The sequence below is a fragment of the Pseudophryne corroboree genome, chromosome 3 (genome assembly GCF_028390025.1).
Source record: "Pseudophryne corroboree isolate aPseCor3 chromosome 3, aPseCor3.hap2, whole genome shotgun sequence".
NCBI classification, from domain to species: Eukaryota; Metazoa; Chordata; class Amphibia; order Anura; family Myobatrachidae; genus Pseudophryne; species Pseudophryne corroboree.
In genome coordinates, this window is record NC_086446.1 from 206,280,678 (window position 1) to 206,306,011 (window position 25,334).

General features: G+C 47.7%; 1 protein-coding gene across 4 annotated transcripts in view; it reads right to left on the reverse strand.

Annotated features, from left to right (window-relative positions):
• CDH23 (cadherin related 23) overlaps positions 1-25,334 on the reverse strand; it is a 1,868,204-nt gene that overhangs the window by 1,353,997 nt on the left and 488,873 nt on the right. For all 4 annotated transcript variants that reach the window (XM_063958779.1, XM_063958778.1, XM_063958784.1 and 1 more), the window contains exon 4: positions 319-461. In XM_063958779.1, coding sequence (XP_063814849.1) covers positions 319-461 — 143 coding nt within the window. The remainder of the gene's footprint in view (positions 1-318; positions 462-25,334) is intronic.

A 25,334-nucleotide genomic window follows, 5' to 3' on the forward strand; every position in this document is an offset into this window, starting at 1 on the left:
TGGGAATCAGAACAATTATAATAAACTATGCATTCTAACATGGAGTAAAATTTAGGTTCTTAGCATCAATTTCAGCCCAAAAATCTGGGTCCATCTACAATGGCCAGGTGACCTCATCAGGAGTTTATTATATTTGTTCTGACAGCCTGTGTTCATAGTGTTTAGAGTGTGCGCCTGAAGTTTCTCTTTTTTTTTTCCTGCACCCCTTTATATGCCTGTTATTGTGGCCCCCTTTAGTCCTAATTAATACTGTTTCAATTTGACATCATCATGCTACAATATTTTTATTAAAACATATACGTAATATTAGACCAGTACCTCTCGATCTAAGGTTTGCCGCAACCATACCACACCAGTTTCACTCTCGACAGCAAAAAAACTTCTGGCTTCATCACCTACAACCCCAAACACCAGTTTGTCGTCGTCATAGTCTTGAGCACGTAGCTGTGTTATTGATGAACCTGTAGGACAAATAATAAATATAATTTATTTTGATAATTAGATGTTATATGTAAACATTTTATGACAACAATGGCAAAATGTTAATAATCAAATAAACTACATTAACACTTGAAATACGAGAAAGAATACTGGTTTCCTAAAAATGGTAAAGGCAGCCAAATTAAATAACTGAAGGGGGGAGGGGGCAAAAGGACAGAATGAAGAGGGAAGAGGTGAGTTAAGAAATGATTAGAGAATTATTTGCAGCTTACAAGGAGAAAAAGGGTCAGCTCTTGGAAATATTACAAAGGTAGAGATTCATACCCCTGAATACTGCCTCAATAACCCAGGTCACGGCTCAATAATACCCCTTTCACACCGCACAACTAACCCGGTATCGACCCAACATATTGCCGGTTCGACACGAGTCGGCGTGCAGTGTGAAAGCGCCATAGTCGAAATCCTGGGTCCTCTGACCCGGTAATTCAACCCGGGAATAAAGCAGTGTTATTCCCGGGTTGAATACGGGGTCAGTGGCAGCGTAAATGGGATCCTGGGTCGATGCGACCGGGGACTCCTTCACTACAACAGGGAAAGGCGGTACAGAGATTATTTCATCTCCCAGCGCTGCCTCTGCTGCCGGCTCCGCCCCCACCGCGATGGCAACCCGCACGGCATATTGCCAGGTCGGGGAAGCCAGTAATAGCATCCAATGCCGAATCACACCCATGAAGGACCCATTTCCAATTCCCGGGTGGGATCCGGCATTGGCGGTGTGAAAGGGGTATTAAAGGGTCCCTGAAAAATCCCAGGGATAAAGTGACCTGGGAATTCAACCCAGGTAGTGAGCAGGGTTGAACACGACACGGAAATGACCCGGGTCACGCTGAAGTAATACCCCTTTTCCACTAGCTCAAAAAACACGGGTAAATGCACGGGGGCGCGCATTTACCCGTGTTTTTGGCAAGTGGAAAAGGGTAAACCCGGATCAAGTGATCCGTGAATCCTACCCGGCTATTTACCTGGGTAGGACACGGGAATGATCCGGGTAGGGTGTAGTGTAAACGGGAGCCGTGTCGATGCGACACGGCTCCCGTTTACACTGTATGGATGGGCGGCGCTGGGAGATCATGTGATCTCCCTGCGCCGCCCCTGCCGTGTAGCTAGAAGCGTCACCAACCCGGCATATGCCGGGTTGTGACTGCTAATGGGAAAGGGACCGAGCACGGGTCGCAGCAGGGGGCAGCTCCCGTGTCAGGCTCCCGGCTGCGACCCGTGCTCGTAGGTGTAAAAGGGGTATAAATGATCCAACCCAGGTTATGCTTAAAAGCTGCTGATAAGCTGTATTTGCAGAAATCTGCCTCAAGAGAGGGTCTGTGAGTGACATGCAGGGCAGACACAGGTGCCACACAGGTTCAGTATGTGTGGGGGTGGGGGTAAAGGGCAGAGTCAAAGAGAACATGTTATCAATGGAGAAGAGGATGGGGACAAAAAGGAATCGACAGTGTGACAGATGAGGACTTTGTTCTATGGAAATATGAGTTTCAGTAAACATTGTAACATCCAGGAGGAGATGGCTGATAGGACTTGGCACAAGATAGAACTAATGGGTAGAGATCAGTGGAAGAGAGATAACTCTGAGTATAATAGGCATACATGTGGTAATGGAGGCCACAGAGGGAAGAGGTGTACATAAGAGGATAAAGGACAGAGCATAGAGGGGCTTCAACAGAAAGCAGAGGTGAGGTGGACATGGCGCAGACATACAGAAGGACTAGTTGGACAAGTAGAAGGTGAGCCATGAGAGAGTTGAGCCAGAAAGCCTATAGAAGTGGAGGGTTTGAAGGAGGAGGGGACTGTCAATGTTGTAGAAAGATGCTTTGAGGTCAAGGATAAACAGAACAATCTCAACTTTTCACTACAGGGCAATAGTATAGTTTTTTAAAATTGTTGAACAAATGTTCATTTTTAGGTGCACATTTTGACAGTTTCCAAATATTACAAAACTCATAAGTACAATTTACAGGCATGGGAACAGCACAATTATTAAAGCACAAGTTTCATGACTGCTTTAAGACTCATAGTTTAATGCGTAATGTTTACAAAATACCGCCTGCTTTTGCTATTTTGAGCAAATACTTTATAAGCCAAAAATCCTTTGACCACAACAATTGCTGGTATTTACACGCAGGGGTGTATCTAGGGGTCCGAGCGCACCTGGCAAAGTAAGGACTGGTGACCCCCTCCTACACACACACACACACACACAAAAACACACACACACACACACACACACACACACACACACACACACTTGAAATAAGGAGGGTGTATCAAAAAAGGGCGTGGCCCTGCAGGGAAGGGGCATGGCCACACAATAGTACTTCCAATTCAAATTATGACACCATAGCATATTACACCGCAAAGTAGTGTCTCTTATTCACACTATGCCACACAGTATCACATTACACTGCACAGTAGTGTCTCTTATACACGCTGTGCCACACAGTAGTACCACTATAGGAAACACTGTCTATAGAAGGCATATGGGGAATGCAAATAGAAAACAGAAATGTGGACCAGTGCTAGTGAATATATTTCTATTTTTATAAGTGGAATGCTGTCAAACTGCATTTAGGGATGCAACTGCAATATCTCTTTTCTCAGCGCTCCATCGATTGGATCACATCTCCAGATCTCCAGATTGAAAGGCAGAGGCGGAGGGCGGTGGGCGGTGATAGACCGTTGCGGGGCAGACTTGGGAAAAACGGGGTCGGGACGTCTGCATTTTCGGGGCGGCTGAGTGACATCACACACAGCCACGCCTATGTGAAAAAATAAGAATTTACTTACCGATAATTCTATTTCTCGTAGTCCGTAGTGGATGCTGGGAACTCCGTAAGGACCATGGGGAATAGCGGCTCCGCAGGAGACTGGGCACAAAAGTAAAAGCTTTAGGACTACCTGGTGTGCACTGGCTCCTCCCCTATGACCCTCCTCCAAGCCTCAGTTAGGATACTGTGCCTGGACGAGCGTACACAATAAGGAAGGATATTGAATCCCGGGTAAGACTCATACCAGCCACACCAATCACACCGTACAACCTGTGATCTGAACCCAGTTAACAGCATGATAACAGAGGAGCCTCTGAAAAGATGGCTCACAACAATAATAACCCGATTTTTGTAACAATAACTATGTACAAGTATTGCAGACAATCCGCACTTGGGATGGGCGCCCAGCATCCACTACGGACTACGAGAAATAGAATTATCGGTAAGTAAATTCTTATTTTCTCTGACGTCCTAGTGGATGCTGGGAACTCCGTAAGGACCATGGGGATTAAACCAAAGCTCCCAAACGGGTGGGAGAGTGCGGATGACTCTGCAGCACCGAATGAGAGAACTCCAGGTCCTCCTCAGCCAGGGTATCAAATTTGTAGAATTTAGCAAACGTGTTTGCCCCTGACCAAGTAGCTGCTCGGCAAAGTTGTAAAGCCGAGACCCCTCGGGCAGCCGCCCAAGATGAGCCCACTTTCCTTGTGGAATGGGCTTTTACAGATTTTGGCTGTGGCAGGCCTGCCACAGAATGTGCAAGCTGAATTGTACTACAAATCCAACGAGCAATAGTCTGCTTAGAAGCAGGAGCACCCAGCTTGTTGGGTGCATACAGGATAAACAGCGAGTCAGATTTTCTGACTCCAGCCGTCCTGGAAACATATATTTTCAGGGCCCTGACTACGTCCAGCAACTTGGAGTCCTCCAAGTCCCTAGTAGCCGCAGGCACCACAATAGGCTGGTTCAAGTGAAATGCTGAAACCACCTTAGGGAGAAATTGAGGACGAGTCCTCAATTCTGCCCTGTCCGTATGAAAAATTAGGTAAGGGCTTTTATAGGATAAAGCCGCCAATTCTGAGACACGCCTGGCTGAAGCCAGGGCTAACAGCATTACCACCTTCCATGTGAGATATTTTAAGTCCACAGTGGAAAGTGGTTCAAACCAATGTGATTTTAGGAACCCCATAACTACATTGAGATCCCAAGGTGCCACTGGAGGCACAAAAGGAGGTTGTATATGCAGTACCCCCTTGACAAACGTCTGTACTTCAGGAACTGAAGCCAGTTCTTTTTGGAAGAAAATCGACAGGGCCGAAATTTGAACCTTAATGGACCCTAATTTTAGGCCCATAGACAGTCCTGTTTGCAGGAAATGCAGGAAACGACCCAGTTGAAATTCCTCTGTAGGGGCCTTCCTTGCCTCGCACCACGCAACATATTTACGCCAAATACGGTGATAATGTTGTACGGTTACATCCTTCCTGGCTTTGATCAGGGTAGGGATGACTTCATCCGGAATGCCTTTTTCCTTCAGGATCCGGCGTTCAACCGCCATGCCGTCAAACGCAGCCGTGGTAAGTCTTGGAACAGACAGGGTCCCTGCTGGAGCAGGTCCTTTCTTAGAGGTAGAGGCCACGGGTCCTCTGTGAGCATCTCTTGAAGTTCCGGGTACCAAGTCCTTCTTGGCCAATCCGGAGCCACGAGTATAGTCCTTACTCCTCTCCTTCTTATGATCCTCAGTACCTTGGGTATGAGAGGCAGAGGAGGGAACACAAACACTGACTGGTATACCCATGGTGTTACCAGAGCGTCCACAGCTATTGCCTGAGGGTCCCTCGACCTGGCGCAATACCTGTCTAGTTTTTTGTTGAGGCGGGATGCCATCATGTCCACCTTTGGTTTTTCCCAACGGTTCACAATCATGTGGAAGACTTCTGGGTGAAGTCCCCACTCCCCCGGGTGGAGGTCGTGTCTGCTGAGGAAGTCTGCTTCCCAGTTGTCCACTCCCGGAATGAACACTGCTGCCAGTGTTATCACATGATTTTCTGCCCAGCGAAGAATCCTTGCAACTTCTGTCATTGCCCTCCTGCTTCTTGTGCCGCCCTGTCTGTTTACGTGGGCGACTGCCGTGATGTTGTCCGACTGGATCAGCACCGGCTGACCTTGAAGCAGAGGTCTTGCTAGGCTCAGAGCATTGTAGATGGCTCTTAGCTCCAGGATATTTATGTGAAGTGATGTCTCCAGGCTTGACCACAAGCCCTGGAAATTTCTTCCCTGTGTGACTGCTCCCCAGCCTCTCAGGCTGGCATCCGAGGTCACCAGGACCCAGTCCTGAATGCCGAATCTGCGGCCCTCTAGAAGATGAGCACCCTGCAACCACCACAGGAGAGACACTCTTGTCCTTGGAGACAAGATTATCCGCTGATGCATCTGAAGATGCGATCCGGACCATTTGTCTAGCAGATCCCACTGGAAGGTTCTTGCGTGGAATCTGCCGAATGGGATTGCTTCGTAAGAAGCCACAATTTTTCCCAGAACCCTTGTGCATTGATGCACTGAGACTTGGCCTGGTTTTAGGAGCTTTCTGACTAGTTCGGATAACTCCCTGGCTTTCTCCTCCGGGAGAAACACCTTTTTCTGGACTGTGTCCAGGATCATCCCTAGGAATAGAAGTCGTGTCGTCGGGATCAGCTGCGATTTTGGAATATTGAGAATCCAACCGTGCTGGCGCAGCACTATCTGAGATAGTGCTACCCCGACTTCCAACTGTTCCCTGGATCTTGCCCTTATCAGGAGATCGTCCAAGTAAGGGATAACTAAAACTCCCTTCTTTCGAAGGAGTATCATCATTTCGGCCATTACCTTGGTAAAGACCCGGGGTGCCGTGGACAATCCAAACGGCAGCGTCTGAAACTGATAGTGACAGTTCTGTACCACAAACCTGAGGTACCCTTGGTGAGAAGGGTAAATTGGGACGTGCAGGTAAGCATCTTTGATGTCCAGAGACACAATATAGTCCCCTTCTTCTAGGTTTGAAATCACTGCTCTGAGTGACTCCATCTTGAATTTGAACCTTTGTATGTAAGTGTTCAAGGATTTCAGGTTTAAAATTGGTCTCACCGAGCGGTCCGGCTTCGGTACCACAAATAGTGTGGAATAGTACCCCTTTCCCTGTTGTAGGAGGGGTACCTTGATTATCACCTGCTGGGAATACAGCTTGTGAATGGCTTCCAATACTGCCTCCCTGTCTGAGGGAGACGTCGGTAAAGCAGACTTTAGAAAACGGCGAGGGGGAGACGTCTTGAATTCCTATTTGTACCTCTGCGATACCACCTGAAGGATCCAGGGGTCCACTTGCGAGTGGGCCCACTGCGCACTGAACTTCTTGAGACGGGCCCTCACCGTGCCTGAGTCCGCTTGTAAAGCCCCAGCGTCATGCTGAGGACTTTGCGGAGGCGGGAGAGGGCTTTTGTTCCTGGGAACAGGCTGTTTGTTGCAGCCTTTTTCCTCTCCCTCTGCCACGGGGCAGAAATGAGGCGCCTTTTGCCCGCTTGCCCTTATGGGGCCGAAAGGACTGCGCCTGATAATATGGCGTCTTCTTAGGTTGAGAAGCTACCTGGGGTAAAAATGTGGATTTTCCAGCAGTTGCCGTGGCTACCAGGTCTGATAGACCTACCCCAAATAACTCCTCCCCCTTATAAGGCAATACTTCCATGTGCCTTTTAGAATCCGCATCACCTGACCACTGCCGCGTCCATAAACCTCTTCTTGCAGAAATGGACAGCGCGCTAACTCTTGATGCCAGTCGGCAAATATCCCTCTGGGCATCACGCATATATAGAAATGCATCCTTCAAATGCTCTATAGTCAATAATATACTGTCCCTATCAAGGGTATCAATATTTTCAGTCAGGGAATCCGACCACGCCAGGCCCGCACTGCACATCCAGGCTGAGGCTATTGCTGGTCGCAGTATAACACCCGTGTGAGAGTATATACATTTTAGGATATTCTCCAGCTTTCTATCGGCAGGTTCCTTTAGGGCGGCCGTATCAGGAGAGGGTAGTGCTACCTGTTTAGACAAGCGTGTGAGCGCTTTATCCACCCTAGGGGGTGTTTCCCAACAAGCCCTATCCTCTGGCGGGAAAGGGTACGATGCCAATAACCTTTTAGGAATTATCAGTTTTTTATCGGGGGAAACCCACGCCTCATCACACACTTCATTTAATTCCTCGGATACAGGAAAAACTACAGGCAGTTTTTTCTCACCAAACATAATACCCTTCTTAGTGGTACTTGTATTATCAGATATATGCAATACATTTTTCATTGCTTCAATCATGTAACGTGTGGCCCTAGTGGAAGTCACGTTTGTCTCCTCATCATCGACACTGGAGTCAGTATCCGTGTCTGTGTCTGCCATTTGAGGTAACGGGCGTTTTAAAGCCCCTGATGGCGTTTGAGACCCCTGGACATGCACAAGCTGATTAGCCGGCTGTCTCATGTCGTCAACTGTCTGTCGTAAGGAGCTGACACTGTCACGCAATTCCTTCCACAAGCTCATCCACTCAGGTGTCGACTCCCTAGGGGGTGACAACTGTATAATAGGCAATTGCTCCGCTTCCATCTCATTTTCCTCCTCAAACATGTCGACACAATCGTACCGACACACCGCACACACACAGGGAATGCTCTGATAGAGGACAGGACCCCACTAGCCCTTTGGGGAGACAGAGGGAGAGTATGCCAGCACACACCAGAGCGCTATATATATACAGGAATACCACTATCAAGTGTGTTTTTCCTTTATAGCTGCTGTTAATATAAAACTGCGCCAAATAAGTGCCCCCCCTCTCTTTTTTACCCTTTTCTGTAGTGCAGGACTGCAGGGGAGAGTCAGGGAGACGTCCTTCCAGCGGAGCTGTGATGGAAAATGGCGCCCGTGTGCTGAGGAGATAGGCTCCGCCCCCTTCTCGGCGGCCTTTTCTCCCGCTTTTTTGGTAATTCTGGCAGGGGTTAAAATGCACCCATATAGCCCTGGGGGTTATATGTGGTGTATTTATGCCAGCCAAGGTGTTTTACATTGCTGCTCAGGGCGCCCCCCCCCCCAGCGCTCTGCACCCTCAGTGACCGGAGTGTGAAGTGTGCTGAGTAGCAATGGCGCACAGCTGCAGTGCTGTGCGCTACCTTGTTGAAGACTGATGTCTTCTGCCGCCGATTTTTCCGGACCTTTTCTTGCTTCTGGCTCTGTAAGGGGGCCGGCGGCGCGGCTCCGGGACCGAGCTCCGAGGCTGGGCCTGTGTTCGGTCCCTCTGGAGCTAATGGTGTCCAGTAGCCTAAGAAGCCCAATCCACTCTGCACGCAGGTGAGTTCGCTTCTTCTCCCCTTAGTCCCTCGATGCACTCGATGCAGTGAGCCTGTTGCCAGCAGGTCTCACTGAAAATAAAAAACCTAAAACTAAACTTTTCACTAAGAAGCTCAGGAGAGCCCCTAGTGTGCACCCTTCTCGTTCGGGCACAAAAATCTAACTGAGGCTTGGAGGAGGGTCATAGGGGGAGGAGCCAGTGCACACCAGGTAGTCCTAAAGCTTTTACTTTTGTGTCCAGTCTCCTGCGGAGCCGCTATTCCCCATGGTCCTTACGGAGTTCCCAGCATCCACTAGGACGTCAGAGAAATGGCAGTAGACCACCTGCATACGCAGCCTAGCTGCAGCTGCAGGGGGTCGTCCACAGTTGCTGCGACCACAATTAAATTGCGGTCACAGTCGCTGAGCAGGCCATTCAGCATACTGTACGGCCTTGCCCTGCGATGGATGAGCATCCCCCAGCATGCAATAGAAAGGATTGCAGATTCTGCTTTTTACCAGAATCTGCAATCCTTACCGAATAACCCCCACTGCCATTAGTACATCTGATCCCGCCCATAGGCACACACATATACACTTACTTACATACATACTTACTGTCACACATAAAACACATACAGTACATACAGTATGATATACAGTACAGTCACACATGTAGTATATACAAATAGTTACACACATATATACAGTCACATACATACATAGTTACACACTTACATATATACTTACTGTCGCACACAAAACACATACAGTTCACAGTTCATACAGTCACAAATGCAGTATATCCAAAAAGTTACACAGATACACACATATATACAGTCACATACATACATACATAGTTACACACATAAATACAGTAGATACTAATACACACACAAACATACATACACATATAGTCACATACATAAATGCAGACACACATACAGACAGACTATATAGTGTTTACCCACCTCACTTCACAGACAGGGCACACTCAATGCATGTACTTTAGTAGCTATTTTTTTTTTTTTGCAGCCGTGCGAACGGGTTAGAACTGCGCATGCACGTGAATAGATATGTAGTCAAGAGCAAGAGCCACTATCATGCGCACGCCTAAGGCACTCGCGCAAATAGGAGGGCGTGGCCTAGTTGTCACGAAGCCACACCCCATTTGTGTGTGCACACCTTTCGGTATGACGTTTGTAGTAGTGATGAGCAACGGAAATTTTTCGGGTTTTGTGTTTTGGTTTTGGGTTCGGTTCCGCGGACGTGTTTTGGGTTCGAACGCGTTTTGGCAAAACCTCACCGAATTTTTTTTGTCGGATTAGGGTGTGTTTTGGATTCGGGTGTTTTTTTCAAAAAACCCTAAAAAACAGCTTAAATCATAGAATTTGGGGGTAATTTTGATCCCAAAGTATTATTAACCTCAATAACCATAATTTCCACTCATTTTCAGTCTATTCTGAACACCTCACACCTCACAATATTATTTTTAGTCCTAAAATTTGCACCGAGGTCGCTGGATGGCTAAGCTAAGCGACCCTAGTTGCCGACACAAACACCTGGCCCATCTAGGAGTGGCACTGCAGTGTCACGCAGGATGGCCCTTCCAAAAAACACTCCCCAAACAGCACATGACGCAAAGAAAAAAAGAGGCGCAATGAGGTAGCTGTGTGAGTAAGCTAAGCGACCCTAGTGGCCGACACAAACACCTGGCCCATCTAGGAGTGGCACTGCAGTGTCACGCAGGATGGCCCTTCCAAAAAACACTCCCCAAACAGCACATGACGCAAAGAAAAAAAGAGGCGCAGTGAGGTAGCTGTGTGAGTAAGCTAAGCGACCCTAGTGGCCGACACAAACACCTGGCCCATCTAGGAGTGGCACTGCAGTGTCACGCAGGATGGCCCTTCCAAAAAACACCCCCCAAACAGCACATGACGCAAAGAAAAATGAAAGAAAAAAGAGGTGCAAGATGGAATTGTCCTTAGGCCCTCCCACCCACCCTTATGTTGTATAAACAGGACATGCACACTTTAACCAACCCATCATTTCAGTGACAGGGTCTGCCACACGACTGTGACTGAAATGACGGGTTGGTTTGGACCCCCACCAAGAAAGAAGCAATTAATCTCTCCTTGCACAAACTGGCTCTACAGAGGCAAGATGTCCACCTCATCATCATCCTCCGATATATCACCGTGTACATCCCCCTCCTCACAGATTATCAATTCGTCCCCACTGGAATCCACCATCTCAGCTCCCTGTGTACTTTGTGGAGGCAATTGCTGCTGGTCAATGTCTCCACGGAGGAATTGATTATAATTCATTTTAATGAACATCATCTACTCCACATTTTCTGGATGTAACCTCGTACGCCGATTGCTGACAAGGTGAGCGGCGGCACTAAACACTCTTTCGGAGTACACACTTGTGGGAGGGCAACTTAGGTAGAATAAAGCCAGTTTGTGCAAGGGCCTCCAAATTGCCTCTTTTTCCTGCCAGTATAAGTACGGACTGTCTGACGTGCCTACTTGGATGCGGTTACTCATATAATCCTCCACCATTCTTTCAATGGGGAGAGAATCATATGCAGTGACAGTAGACGACATGTCCGTAATCGTTGTCAGGTCCTTCAGTCCGGACCAGATGTCAGCATCAGCAGTCGCTCCAGACTGCCCTGCATCACCGCCAGCGGGTGGGCTCGGAATTCTGAGCCTTTTCCTCGCACCCCCAGTTGCGGGAGAATGTGAAGGAGGAGATGTTGACAGGTCGCGTTCCGCTTGACTTGACAATTTTGTCACCAGCAGTTCTTTGAACCCCAGCAGACTTGTGTCTGCCGGAAAGAGAGATCCAAGGTAGGTTTTAAATCTAGGATCGAGCATGGTGGCCAAAATGTAGTGCTCTGATTTCAACAGATTGACCACCCGTGAATCCTTGTTAAGCGAATTAAGGGCTCCATCCACAAGTCCCACATGCCTAGCGGAATCGCTCTGTGTTAGCTCCTCCTTCAATGTCTCCAGCTTCTTCTGCAAAAGCCTGATGAGGGGAATGACCTGACTCAGGCTGGCAGTGTCTGAACTGACTTCACGTGTGGCAAGTTCAAAAGGTTGCAGAACCTTGCACAACGTTGAAATCATTCTCCACTGCGCTTGAGACAGGTGCATTCCACCTCCTATATCGTGCTCAGTTGTATAGGCTTGAATGGCCTTTTGCTGCTCCTCCAACCTCTGAAGCATATAGAGGGTTGAATTCCACCTCGTTACCACTTCTTGCTTCAGATGATGGCAGGGCAGGTTCAGGCGTTTTTGGTGGTGCTCCAGTCTTCTGTACGTGGTGCCTGTACGCCGAAAGTGTCCCGCAATTCTTCTGGCCACCGACAGCATCTCTTGCACGCCCCTCTCGTTTTTTAAATAATTCTGCACCACCAAATTCAAGGTATGTGCAAAACATGGGACGTGCTGGAATTTGCCCAGATTTAATGCACACACAATATTGCTGGCGTTGTCCGATGCCACAAATCCACAGGAGAGTCCAATTGGGGTAAGCCATTCTGCGATGATCTTCCTCAGTTGCCGTAAGAGGTTTTTAGCTGTGTGCGTATTCTGGAAAGCGGTGATACAAAGCGTAGCCTGCCTAGGAAAGAGTTGGCGTTTGCGAGATGCTGCTACTGGTGCCGCCGCTGCTGTTCTTGCGGCGGGAGTCCATACATCTACCCAGTGGGCTGTCACAGTCATATAGTCCTGAGCCTGCCCTGCTCCACTTGTCCACATGTCCGTGGTTAAGTGGACATTGGGTACAACTGCATTTTTTAGGACACTGGTGAGTCTTTTTCTGAGGTCTGTGTACATTTTCGGTATCGCCTGCCTAGAGAAATGGAACCTAGATGGTATTTGGTACCGGGGACACAGTACCTCCAACAAGTCTCTAGTTGCCTCTGCAGTAATGATGAATACCGGAACCACGTTTCTCACCGCCCAGGATGCCAAGGCCTCAGTTATCCGCTTTGCAGCAGGATGACTGCTGTGATATTTCATCTTCCTCGCAAGGGACTGTTGGACAGTCAATTGCTTGGTGGAAGTAGTAAAAGTGGTCTTACGAGTACGACTTCCCCTCTGGGATGACCATCGACTCCCAGCAGCAACAGCAGCAGCACCAGCAGCAGTAGGCGTTACACGCAAGGATGCATCGGAGGAATCCCAGGCAGGAGAGGACTCGTCAGAATTGCCAGTGGCAGTGACATGGCCTGCAGGACTATTGGCATTCCTGGGGAAGGAGGAAATTGACACTGAGGGAGTTGGTGGGGTGGTTTGCGTGAGCTTGGTTACAAGAGGAAGGGATTTACTGGTCAGTGGACTGCTTCCGCTGTCGCCCAAAGTTTTTGAACTTGTCACTGACTTATGATGAATGCGCTGCAGGTGACGTATAAGGGAGGATGTTCCGAGGTGGTTAACGTCCTTACCCCTACTTATTACAGCTTGACAAAGGCAACACACGGCTTGACAAATGTTGTCCGCATTTCTGTTGAAATACTTCCACACCGAAGAGCTGATTTTTTTGGTATTTTCACCAGGCATGTCAATGGCCCTATTCCTCCCACGGACAACAGCTGTCTCCCCGGGTGCCTGACTTAAACAAACCACCTCACCATCAGAATCCTCCTGGTCAATTTCCTCCCCAGCGCCAGCAACACCCATATCCTCCTCATCCTGGTGTACTTCAACACTGACATCTTCAATCTGACTATCAGGAACTGGACTGCGGGTGCTCCTTCCAGCACTTGCAGGGGGCGTGCAAATGGTGGAAGGCGCATGCTCTTCACGTCCAGTGTTGGGAAGGTCAGGCATCGCAAACGACACAATTGGACTCTCCTTGTGGATTTGTGATTTCGAAGAACGCACAGTTCTTTGCTGTGCTTTTGCCAGCTTGAGTCTTTTCATTTTTCTAGCGAGAGGCTGAGTGCTTCCATCCTCATGTGAAGCTGAACCACTAGCCATGAACATAGGCCAGGGCCTCAGCCGTTCCTTGCCACTCCGTGTGGTAAATGGCATATTGGCAAGTTTACGCTTCTCCTCCGACAATTTTATTTTAGATTTTTGAGTCCTTTTTTTACTGATATTTGTTGTTTTGGATTTTACATGCTCTGTACTATGACATTGGGCATCGGCCTTGGCAGACGACGTTGCTGGCATTTCATCGTCTCGGCCATGACTAGTGGCAGCAGCTTCAGCACGAGGTGGAAGTCGATCTTGATCTTTCCCTATTTTTGGAACCTCAACATTTTTGTTCTCCATATTTTAATAGGCACAACTAAAAGGCACCTCAGGTAAACAATGGAGATGGATGGATACTAGTATACTTATGGATGGACGAGCGACTGCCGACACAGAGGTAGCTACAGCCGTGAACTACCGTACTGCGTCTGCTGCTAATATAGACTGGATGATAATGATATAAAAAATATATATATATCACTACTGCAGCCGGACAGGTATATATTATATAATGACGAGCCTGCTGGACACTGTCAGCACTGCAGACTCCTAAAGTAAGCTACTAGTATCAAGAAGATAGAAAAAAAAAAACACCACAGGTAGGTGGTATACAATTATGGATGGACGAGCGACTGCCGACACAGAGGTAGCTACAGCCGTGGACTACCGTACTGCGTCTGCTGCTAATATAGACTGGATGATAATGATATAATATATATATATATATATATATATATCACTACTGCAGCCGGACAGGTATATATTATATAATGACGGACCTGCTGGACACTGTCAGCTCAGCACTGCAGACTCCTAAAATAAGCTACTAGTATCAAGAAGATAGAAAAAAAAAACACCACAGGTAGGTGGTATACAATTATGGATGGACGAGCGACTGCCGACACAGAGGTAGCTACAGCCGTGGACTACCGTACTGCGTCTGCTGCTAATATAGACTGGATGATAATGATATAAAAAATATATATATATATCACTACTGCAGCCGGACAGGTATATATTATATAATGACAGACCTGCTGGACACTGTCAGCTCAGCACTGCAGACTCCTAAAGTAAGCTACTAGTAGTATCAAGAAGATAGAAAAAAGAAAAAACACCACAGGTAGGTGGTATACAATTATGGATGGACGAGCGACTGCCGACACAGAGGTAGCTACAGCCGTGGACTACCGTACTGCGTCTGCTGCTAATATAGACTGGATGATAATGAGATATAAAATATATATATATCACTACTGCAGCCGGACAGGTATATATTATATAATGACGGACCTGCTGGACACTGTCAGCTCAGCACTGCAGACTCCTAAAGTAAGCTACTAGTAGTATCAAGAAGATAGAAAAAAAAAAAACACCACAGGTAGGTGGTATACAATTATGGATGGATGAGCGACTGCCGACACAGAGGTAGCTACAGCCGTGGACTACCGTACTGCGTCTGCTGCTAATATAGACTGGATGATAATGATATAAAAAATATATATATATCACTACTGCAGCCGGACAGGTATATATTATATAATGACGGACCTGCTGGACACTGTCAGCTCAGCACTGCAGACTCCTAAAGTAAGCTACTAGTATCAAGAAGATAGAAAAAAAAAAACACCACGGGTAGGTGGTATACAATTATGGATGGACGAGCGACTGCCGACACAGAGGTAGCTACAGCCGTGGACTACCGTACTGCGTCTGCTGCTAATATAGACTGGATGATAATGATATAAAAAATATATATATATATCACTACTGCAGCCGGACAGGTATATATTATATAATGACGGACCTGCTGGACACTGTCAGCACTGCAGACTCCTAAAGTAAGCTACTAGTATCAAGAAGATAGAAAAAAAAAATCACCACAGGTAGGTGGTATACAATTATGGATGGACGAGCGACTGCCGACACAGAGGTAGCTACAGCCGTGGACTACCGTACTGCGTCTGCTGCAGTGCTAATATAGACTGGATGATAATGATATAAAAAATATATATATATCACTACTGCAGCCGGACAGGTATATATTATATAATGACGGACCTGCTGGACACTGTCAGCAGAATGCGTTTATAGAATAAAAACACCACACGACGAGTGTTTAACTTTTTCAGGCAGACAATCACAATATACTGGTGGTCAGTGGTCACTGGTCAGTCACACTGGCAGTGTCACTCTGGCAGCAAAAGTGTGCACTGTTAAAATATGTACTCCTGCTATAACTGCTCCCCAGTCTCCCCCACAATTAAGTAGAGATGAGCGGGTTCGGTTCCTCGGAAACCGAACCCGCCCGAACTTCATGTTTTTTTACACGGGTCCGAGCGACTCGGATCTTCCCGCCTTGCTCGGTTAACCCGAGCGCGCCCGAACATCATCATCCCGCTGTCGGATTCTCGCGAGGCTCGGATTCTATCGCGAGACTCGGATTCTATATAAGGAGCCGCGCGTCGCCGCCATTTTCACACGTGCATTGAGATTCATAGGGAGAGGACGTGGCTGGCGTCCTCTCCGTTTAGAGAAGAGAGTGAGACAGTAGAGAGAGACACAGTAGTAGTAATTTTGGGGAGCATTATTAGGAGGAGTACTACTATACTACTACTACTTGCTGAAGTGATATAGATTAGATAGTGTGACTGTATTAATTATCTGACTTGTGGGGGAGACACTGACAGTGGGGAGCAGTTAGAGTCTGAGAGCAGGACTCAGGAGTACATATAACGTACAGTGCACACTTTTGCTGCTAGAGTCAGTGCCACACTGCCATTGTGACCACACTGACCACCAGACCAGTATAATATATTTTGTGATTGTCTGCTAGGAGTACTACTTGCAAGTTGCTGATAGTGTGACCAGTGACCTGACCACCAGTTTAATAATCAATCACCACCACCAGTTTAATATATATATATATATATATATATATATATATATAATTGTATATAATATATATATATATATAATATTGTATACCACCTACCCGTGGTTTTTTTTTTTTCCATTCTTCTTTATACATACTACTATAGTAGCTTACTGTAGCAGTCTGCGGTGCTGCTGAGCTGACAGTGTCCAGCAGGTCCGTCATCAGTCATTACATAATAAATATATATACCTGTCCGGCTGCAGTACTAGTGATATTATATATACATATATATTGATTTCATCTCATTATCATCCAGTCTATATTAGCAGCAGACACAGTACGTTAGTCCACGGCTGTAGCTACCTCTGTGTTGGCACTCGGCAGTCCATCCATAATTGTATACCACCTCCCCGTGGTTTTTTTTTTCTTTCTTCTTTGTACATACTACTATAGTATAGTAGCTTACTGTAGCAGTCTGCGGTGCTGCTGAGCTGACAGTGTCCAGCAGGTCCGTCATCAGTCATTACATAATAAATATATATACCTGTCCGGCTGCAGTACTAGTGATATTATATATACATATATATTGATTTCATCTCATTATCATCCAGTCTATATTAGCAGCAGACACAGTACGGTAGTCCACGGCTGTAGCTACCTCTGTGTCGGCACTCGGCAGTCCATCCATAATTGTATACCACCTCCCCGTGGTTTTTTTTTTTCTTTCTTCTTTGTACATACTACTATAGTATAGTAGCTTACTGTAGCAGTCTGCGGTGCTGCTGAGCTGACAGTGTCCAGCAGGTCCGTCATCAGTCATTACATAATAAATATATATATACCTGTCCGGCTGCAGTACTAGTGATACTATATATACATATATATTGATTTCATCTCATTATCATCCAGTCTATATTAGCAGCAGACACAGTACGTTAGTCCACGGCTGTAGCTACCTCTGTGTCGGCACTCGGCAGTCCATCCATAATTGTATACCACCTCCCCGTGGTTTTTTTTTTTCTTTCTTCTTTGTACATACTACTATAGTATAGTAGCTTACTGTAGCAGTCTGCGGTGCTGCTGAGCTGACAGTGTCCAGCAGGTCCGTCATCAGTCATTACATAATAAATATATATACCTGTCCGGCTGCAGTACTAGTGATATTATATATACATATATATTGATTTCATCTCATTATCATCCAGTCTATATTAGCAGCAGACACAGTACGGTAGTCCACGGCTGTAGCTACCTCTGTGTCGGCACTCGGCAGTCCATCCATAATTGTATACCACCTCCCCGTGTTTTTTTTTTCTTTCTTCTTTGTACATACTACTATAGTATAGTAGCTTACTGTAGCAGTCTGCGGTGCTGCTGAGCTGACAGTGTCCAGCAGGTCCGTCATCAGTCATTACATAATAAATATATATATACCTGTCCGGCTGCAGTACTAGTGATACTATATATACATATATATTGATTTCATCTCATTATCATCCAGTCTATATTAGCAGCAGACACAGTACATTAGTCCACGGCTGTAGCTACCTCTGTGTCGGCACTCGGCAGTCCATCCATAATTGTATACCACCTCCCCGTGGTTTTTTTTTTTCTTTCTTCTTTGTACATACTACTATAGTATAGTAGCTTACTGTAGCAGTCTGCGGTGCTGCTGAGCTGACAGTGTCCAGCAGGTCCGTCATCAGTCAGTACATAATAAATATATATACCTGTCCGGCTGCAGTACTAGTGATATTATATATACATATATATTGATTTCATCTCATTATCATCCAGTCTATATTAGCAGCAGACACAGTACGGTAGTCCACGGCTGTAGCTACCTCTGTGTCGGCACTCGGCAGTCCATCCATAAGTATACTAGTATCCATCCATCTCCATTGTTTACCTGAGGTGCCTTTTAGTTGTGCCTATTAAAATATGGAGAACAAAAATGTTGAGGTTCCAAAATTAGGGAAAGATCATGATCCACTTCCACCTCGTGCTGAAGCTGCTGCCACTAGTCATGGCCGAGACGATGAAATGCCAGCAACATCGTCTGCCAAGGCCGATGCCCAATGTCATAGTACAGAGCATGTAAAATCCAAAACACCAAATATCAGTAAAAAAAGGACTCAAAAATCTAAAATCAAATTGTCGGAGGAGAAGCGTAAACTTGCCAATATGCCATTTACCACACGGAGTGGCAAGGAACGGCTGAGGCCCTGGCCTATGTTTATGGCTAGTGGTTCATCTTCACATGAGGATGGAAGCACTCAGCCTCTCGCTAGAAAAATGAAAAGACTCAAGCTGGCAAAAGCACCGCAAAGAACTGTGCGTTCTTCGAAATCCCAAATCCACAAGGAGAGTCCGACTCCAATTGTGTCGGTTGCGATGCCTGACCTTCCCAACACTGGACGTGAAGAGCATGCGCCTTCCACCATTTGCACGCCCCCTGCAAGTGCTGGAAGGAGCACCCGCAGTCCAGTTCCTGATAGTCAGATTGAAGATGTCAATGTTGAAGTACACCAGGATGAGGAGGATATGGGTGTTGGTGTTGCTGGCGCTGGGGAGGAAATTGACAAGGAGGATTCTGATGGTGAGGTGGTTTGTTTAAGTCAGGCACCCAGGGAGACACCTGTTGTCCGTGGGAGGAATAGGGCCATTGACATGCCTGGTCAAAATACCAAAAAAATCAGCTCTTCGGTGTGGAAGTATTTCACCAGAAATGCGGACAACATTTGTCAAGCCGTGTGTTGCCTTTGTCAAGCTGTAATAAGTAGGGGTAAGGACGTTAACCACCTCGGAACATCCTCCCTTATACGTCACCTGCAGCGCATTCATAATAAGTCAGTGACAAGTTCAAAAACTTTGGGTGACAGCGGAAGCAGTCCACTGACCAGTAAATCCCTTCCTCTTGTAACCAAGCTCACGCAAACCACCCCACCAACTCCCTCAGTGTCAATTTCCTCCTTCCCCAGGAATGCCAATAGTCCTGCAGGCCATGTCACTGGCAATTCTGACGATTCCTCTCCTGCCTGGGATTCCTCCGATGCATCCTTGCGTGTAACGCCTACTGCTGCTGGCGCTGCTGTTGTTGCTGCTGGGAGTCGATGGTCATCCCAGAGGGGAAGTCGTAAGCCCACTTGTACTACTTCCAGTAAGCAATTGACTGTCCAACAGTCCTTTGCGAGGAAGATGAAATATCACAGCAGTCATCCTGCTGCAAAGCGGATAACTGAGGCCTTGACAACTATGTTGGTGTTAGACGTGCGTCCGGTATCCTCTGTTAGTTCACAGGGAACTAGACAATTTCTTGAGGTAGTGTGCCCCCGTTACCAAATACCATCTAGGTTCCACTTCTCTAGGCAGGCGATACCGATAATGTACACGGACGTCAGAAAAAGACTCACCAGTGTCCTAAAAAATGCAGTTGTACCCAATGTCCACTTAACCACGGACATGTGGACAAGTGGAGCAGGGCAGGGTCAGGACTATATGACTGTGACAGCCCACTGGGTAGATGTATGGACTCCCGCCGCAAGAACAGCAGCGGCGGCACCAGTAGCAGCATCTCGCAAACGCCAACTCTTTCCTAGGCAGGCTACGCTTTGTATCACCGCTTTCCAGAATACGCACACAGCTGAAAACCTCTTACGGCAACTGAGGAAGATCATCGCGGAATGGCTTACCCCAATTGGACTCTCCTGTGGATTTGTGGCATCGGACAACGCCAGCAATATTGTGTGTGCATTAAATATGGGCAAATTCCAGCACGTCCCATGTTTTGCACATACCTTGAATTTGGTGGTGCAGAATTTTTAAAAAAACGACAGGGGCGTGCAAGAGATGCTGTCGGTGGCCAGAAGAATTGCGGGACACTTTCGGCGTACAGGCACCACGTACAGAAGACTGGAGCACCACCAAAAACAACTGAACCTGCCCTGCCATCATCTGAAGCAAGAAGTGGTAACGAGGTGGAATTCAACCCTCTATATGCTTCAGAGGTTGGAGGAGCAGCAAAAGGCCATTCAAGCCTATGCAATTGAGCACGATATAGGAGGTGAAATGCACCTGTCTCAAGCGCAGTGGAGAATGATTTCAACATTGTGCAAGGTTCTGATGCCCTTTGAACTTGCCACACGTGAAGTCAGTTCAGACACTGCCAGCCTGAGTCAGGTCATTCCCCTCATCAGGCTTTTGCAGAAGAAGCTGGAGACATTGAAGGAGGAGCTAACACGGAGCGATTCCGCTAGGTATGTGGGACTTGTGGATGGAGCCCTTAATTCGCTTAACAAGGATTCACGGGTGGTCAATCTGTTGAAATCAGAGCACTACATTTTGGCCACCGTGCTCGATCCTAGATTTAAAACCTACCTTGGATCTCTCTTTCCGGCAGACACAAGTCTGCTGGGGTTCAAAGACCTGCTGGTGACAAAATTGTCAAGTCAAGCGGAACGCGACCTGTCAACATCTCCTCCTTCACATTCTCCCGCAACTGGGGGTGCGAGGAAAAGGCTCAGAATTCCGAGCCCACCCGCTGGCGGTGATGCAGTTCAGTCTGGAGCGACTGCTGATGCTGACATCTGGTCCGGACTGAAGGACCTGACAACGATTACGGACATGTCGTCTACTGTCACTGCATATGATTCTCTCACCATTGAAAGAATGGTGGAGGATTATATGAGTGACCGCATCCAAGTAGGCACGTCACACAGTCCGTACTTATACTGGCAGGAAAAAGAGGCAATTTGGAGGCCATTGCACAAACTGGCTTTATTCTACCCAAGTTGCCCTCCCACAGGTGTGTACTCCGAAAGAGTGTTTAGTGCCGCCGCTCACCTTGTCAGCAATCGGCGTACGAGGTTACATCCAGAAAATGTGAAGATGATGATGTTCATTAAAATGAATTATAATCAATTCCTCCGTGGAGACATTGACCAGCAGCAATTGCCTCCACAAAGTACACAGGGAGCTGAGATGGTGGATTCCAGTGGGGACGAATTGATAATCTGTGAGGAGGGGGATGTACACGGTGATATATCGGAGGATGATGATGAGGTGGACATCTTGCCTCTGTAGAGCCAGTTTGTGCAAGGACAGATTAATTGCTTCTTTTTAGGTGGGGGTCCAAACCAACCTGTCATTTCAGTCACAGTCGTGTGGCAGACCCTGTCACTGAAATGATGGGTTGGTTAAAGTGTGCATGTCCTGTTTATACAACATAAGGGTGGGTGGGAGGGCCCAAGGATGGGAGGGCCCAAGGACAATTCCATCTTGCACCTCTTTTTTCTTTCATTTTTATTTGCGTCATGTGCTGTTTGGGGAGTGTTTTTTGGAAGGGCCATCCTGAGTGACACTGCAGTGCCACTCCTAGATGGGCCCGGTGTTTGTGTCGGCCACTAGGGTCGCTTAGCTTACTCACACAGCTACCTCATTGCGCCTCTTTTTTTCTTTGCGTCATGTGCTGTTTGGGGAGTGTTTTTTGGAAGGGCCATCCTGCGTGACACTGCAGTGCCACTCCTAGATGGGCCCGGTGTTTGTGTCGGCCACTAGGGTCGCTTAGCTTACTCACACAGCTACCTCATTGCGCCTCTTTTTTTCTTTGCGTCATGTGCTGTTTGGGGAGTGTTTTTTGGAAGGGCCATCCTGCGTGACACTGCAGTGCCACTCCTAGATGGGCCCGGTGTTTGTGTCGGCCACTAGGGTCGCTTAGCTTACTCACACAGCTACCTCATTGCGCCTCTTTTTTTCTTTGCGTCATGTGCTGTTTGGGGAGGGTTTTTTGGAAGGGACATCCTGCGTGACACTGCAGTGCCACTCCTAAATGGGCCCGGTGTTTGTGCCGGCCACTAGGGTCGCTTAGCTTACTCACACAGCTACCTCATTGCGCCTCTTTTTTTCTTTGCGTCATGTGCTGTTTGGGGAGGGTTTTTTGGAAGGGACATCCTGTGTGACACTGCAGTGCCACTCCTAGATGGGCCCGGTGTTTGTGTCGGCCACTAGGGTCGCTTATCTTACTCACACAGCTACCTCATTGCGCCTCTTTTTTTCTTTGCGTCATGTGCTGTTTGGGGAGGGTTTTTTGGAAGGGCCATCCTGCGTGCCACTGCAGTGCCACTCCTAGATGGGCCCGTTGTTTGTGTCGGCCACTAGGGTCGCTTATCTTACTCACACAGCTACCTCATTGCGCCTCTTTTTTTCTTTGCGTCATGTGCTGTTTGGGGAGGGTTTTTTGGAAGGGCCATCCTGCGTGACACTGCAGTGCCACTCCTAGATGGGCCCGGTGTTTGTGTCGGCCACTAGGGTCGCTTATCTTACTCACACAGCTACCTCATTGCGCCTCTTTTTTTCTTTGCATCATGTGCTGTTTGGGGAGGGTTTTTTGGAAGGGACATCCTGCGTGACACTGCAGTGCCACTCCTAGATGGGCCCGGTGTTTGTGTCGGCCACTAGGGTCGCTTATCTTACTCACACAGCTACCTCATTGCGCCTCTTTTTTTCTTTGCGTCATGTGCTGTTTGGGGAGGGTTTTTTGGAAGGGACATCCTGCGTGACACTGCAGTGCCACTCCTAGATGGGCCCGGTGTTTGTGTCGGCCACTAGGTTCGCTTATCTTACTCACACAGCTACCTCATTGCACCTCTTTTTTTCTTTTCGTCATGTGCTGTTTGGGGAGGGTTTTTTGGAAGGGCCATCCTGCGTGCCACTGCAGTGCCACTCCTAGATGGGCCCGTTGTTTGTGTCGGCCACTAGGGTCGCTTATCTTACTCACACAGCTACCTCATTGCGCCTCTTTTTTTCTTTGCGTCATGTGCTGTTTGGGGAGGGTTTTTTGGAAGGGCCATCCTGCGTGACACTGCAGTGCCACTCCTAGATGGGCCCGGTGTTTGTGTCGGCCACTAGGGTCGCTTATCTTACTCACACAGCTACCTCATTGCGCCTCTTTTTTTCTTTGCATCATGTGCTGTTTGGGGAGGGTTTTTTGGAAGGGACATCCTGCGTGACACTGCAGTGCCACTCCTAGATGGGCCCGGTGTTTGTGTCGGCCACTAGGGTCGCTTATCTTACTCACACAGCTACCTCATTGCGCCTCTTTTTTTCTTTGCGTCATGTGCTGTTTGGGGAGGGTTTTTTGGAAGGGACATCCTGCGTGACACTGCAGTGCCACTCCTAGATGGGCCCGGTGTTTGTGTCGGCCACTAGGGTCGCTTATCTTACTCACACAGCTACCTCATTGCACCTCTTTTTTTCTTTTCGTCATGTGCTGTTTGGGGAGGGTTTTTTGGAAGGGCCATCCTGCGTGCCACTGCAGTGCCACTCCTAGATGGGCCCGGTGTTTGTGTCGGCCACTAGGGTCGCTTATCTTACTCACACAGCTACTTCATTGCGCCTCTTTTTTTCTTTGCGTCATGTGCTGTTTGGGGAGGGTTTTTTGGAAGGGCCATCCTGCGTGACACTGCAGTGCCAGTCCTAGATGGGCCAGGTGTTTGTGTCGGCCACTAGGGTCGCTTAGCTTAGTCATCCAGCGACCTCGGTGCAAATTTTAGGACTAAAAATAATATTGTGAGGTGTGAGGTATTCAGAATAGACTGAAAATTAGTGGAAATTATGGTTTTGAGGTTAATAATACTTTGGGATCAAAATGACCCCCAAATTCTATGATTTAAGCTGTTTTTTAGGGTTTTTTGAAAAAAACACCCGAATCCAAAACACACCCGAATCCGACAAAAAAAATTCGGTGAGGTTTTGCCAAAACGCGTTCGAACCCAAAACACGGCCGCGGAACCGAACCCAAAACCAAAACACAAAACCCGAAAAATTTCCGGTGCTCATCACTACAATTAAGCTGTGTGAGCAGTGAGCACTCAGCACAGTCAGATATACAGTATTACATAGATGATGCAGCACACTGAGGGCACACTGAGGCTGAGCACAGATATGGTATGTGACTGTGTCACACTGTGTATCGTTTTTTTTTCAGGCAGAGAACGGATTAATTAAACTGGTGGTCACTGGTCACACTATCAGCAAGTAGTACTCCTAATATGCTCCCCAAAATTAGTAAATCAAGTGTCTCTACTACTCTCTAGTCTACTCTAAACGGAGAGGACGCCAGCCACGTCCTCTCCCTATCAATCTCAATGCACGTGTGAAAATGGCGGCGACGCGCGGCTCCTTATATAGAATCCGAGTCTCGCGATAGAATCCGAGCCTCGCGAGAATCCGACAGCGGGATGATGACGTTCGGGCGCGCTCGGGTTAACCGAGCAAGGCGGGAAGATCCGAGTCTGCCTCGGACCCGTGTAAAAAGCGTGAAGTTCGGGGGGGTTCGGTTTCCGAGAAACCGAACTCGCTCATCACTAAGTTTGTAGAAGTATGACCTCGTATCATAACCCCGTTTTTCGTCATGTTGTACAGTGCCAGATACATAGAATGCCCCAGTACAGTGCCACATGCATATAAAAATGCCAAAAAATGGGTGCCTCCACAGTGCCAGATACATATATGCCCCCACAGTGCCAGATACACATGACCCCAGTGCCAGATACAAACGTCCCCACAGTGCCAACTATGCCCCATAGTGCCAGATACACATGTCCCCACAGTGCCAGATATGCCCCCAGTGCAGATACACATGTCCCCACAGTGCCTGCTATCCTCCCAGTGCCAGATATGCCTCCAATGCCTGCTATGCTCCCAGTGCTAGATATGCCCCCACAGTGCCAGATATGCCCACAGTGCCTGCTATGCCCCCACAGTGCCAGATATGCCCCCAGTGCAGATACACATGTCCCCACAGTGCCTGCTATCCTCCCAATGCCAGATTTGCTCCCAGTGCC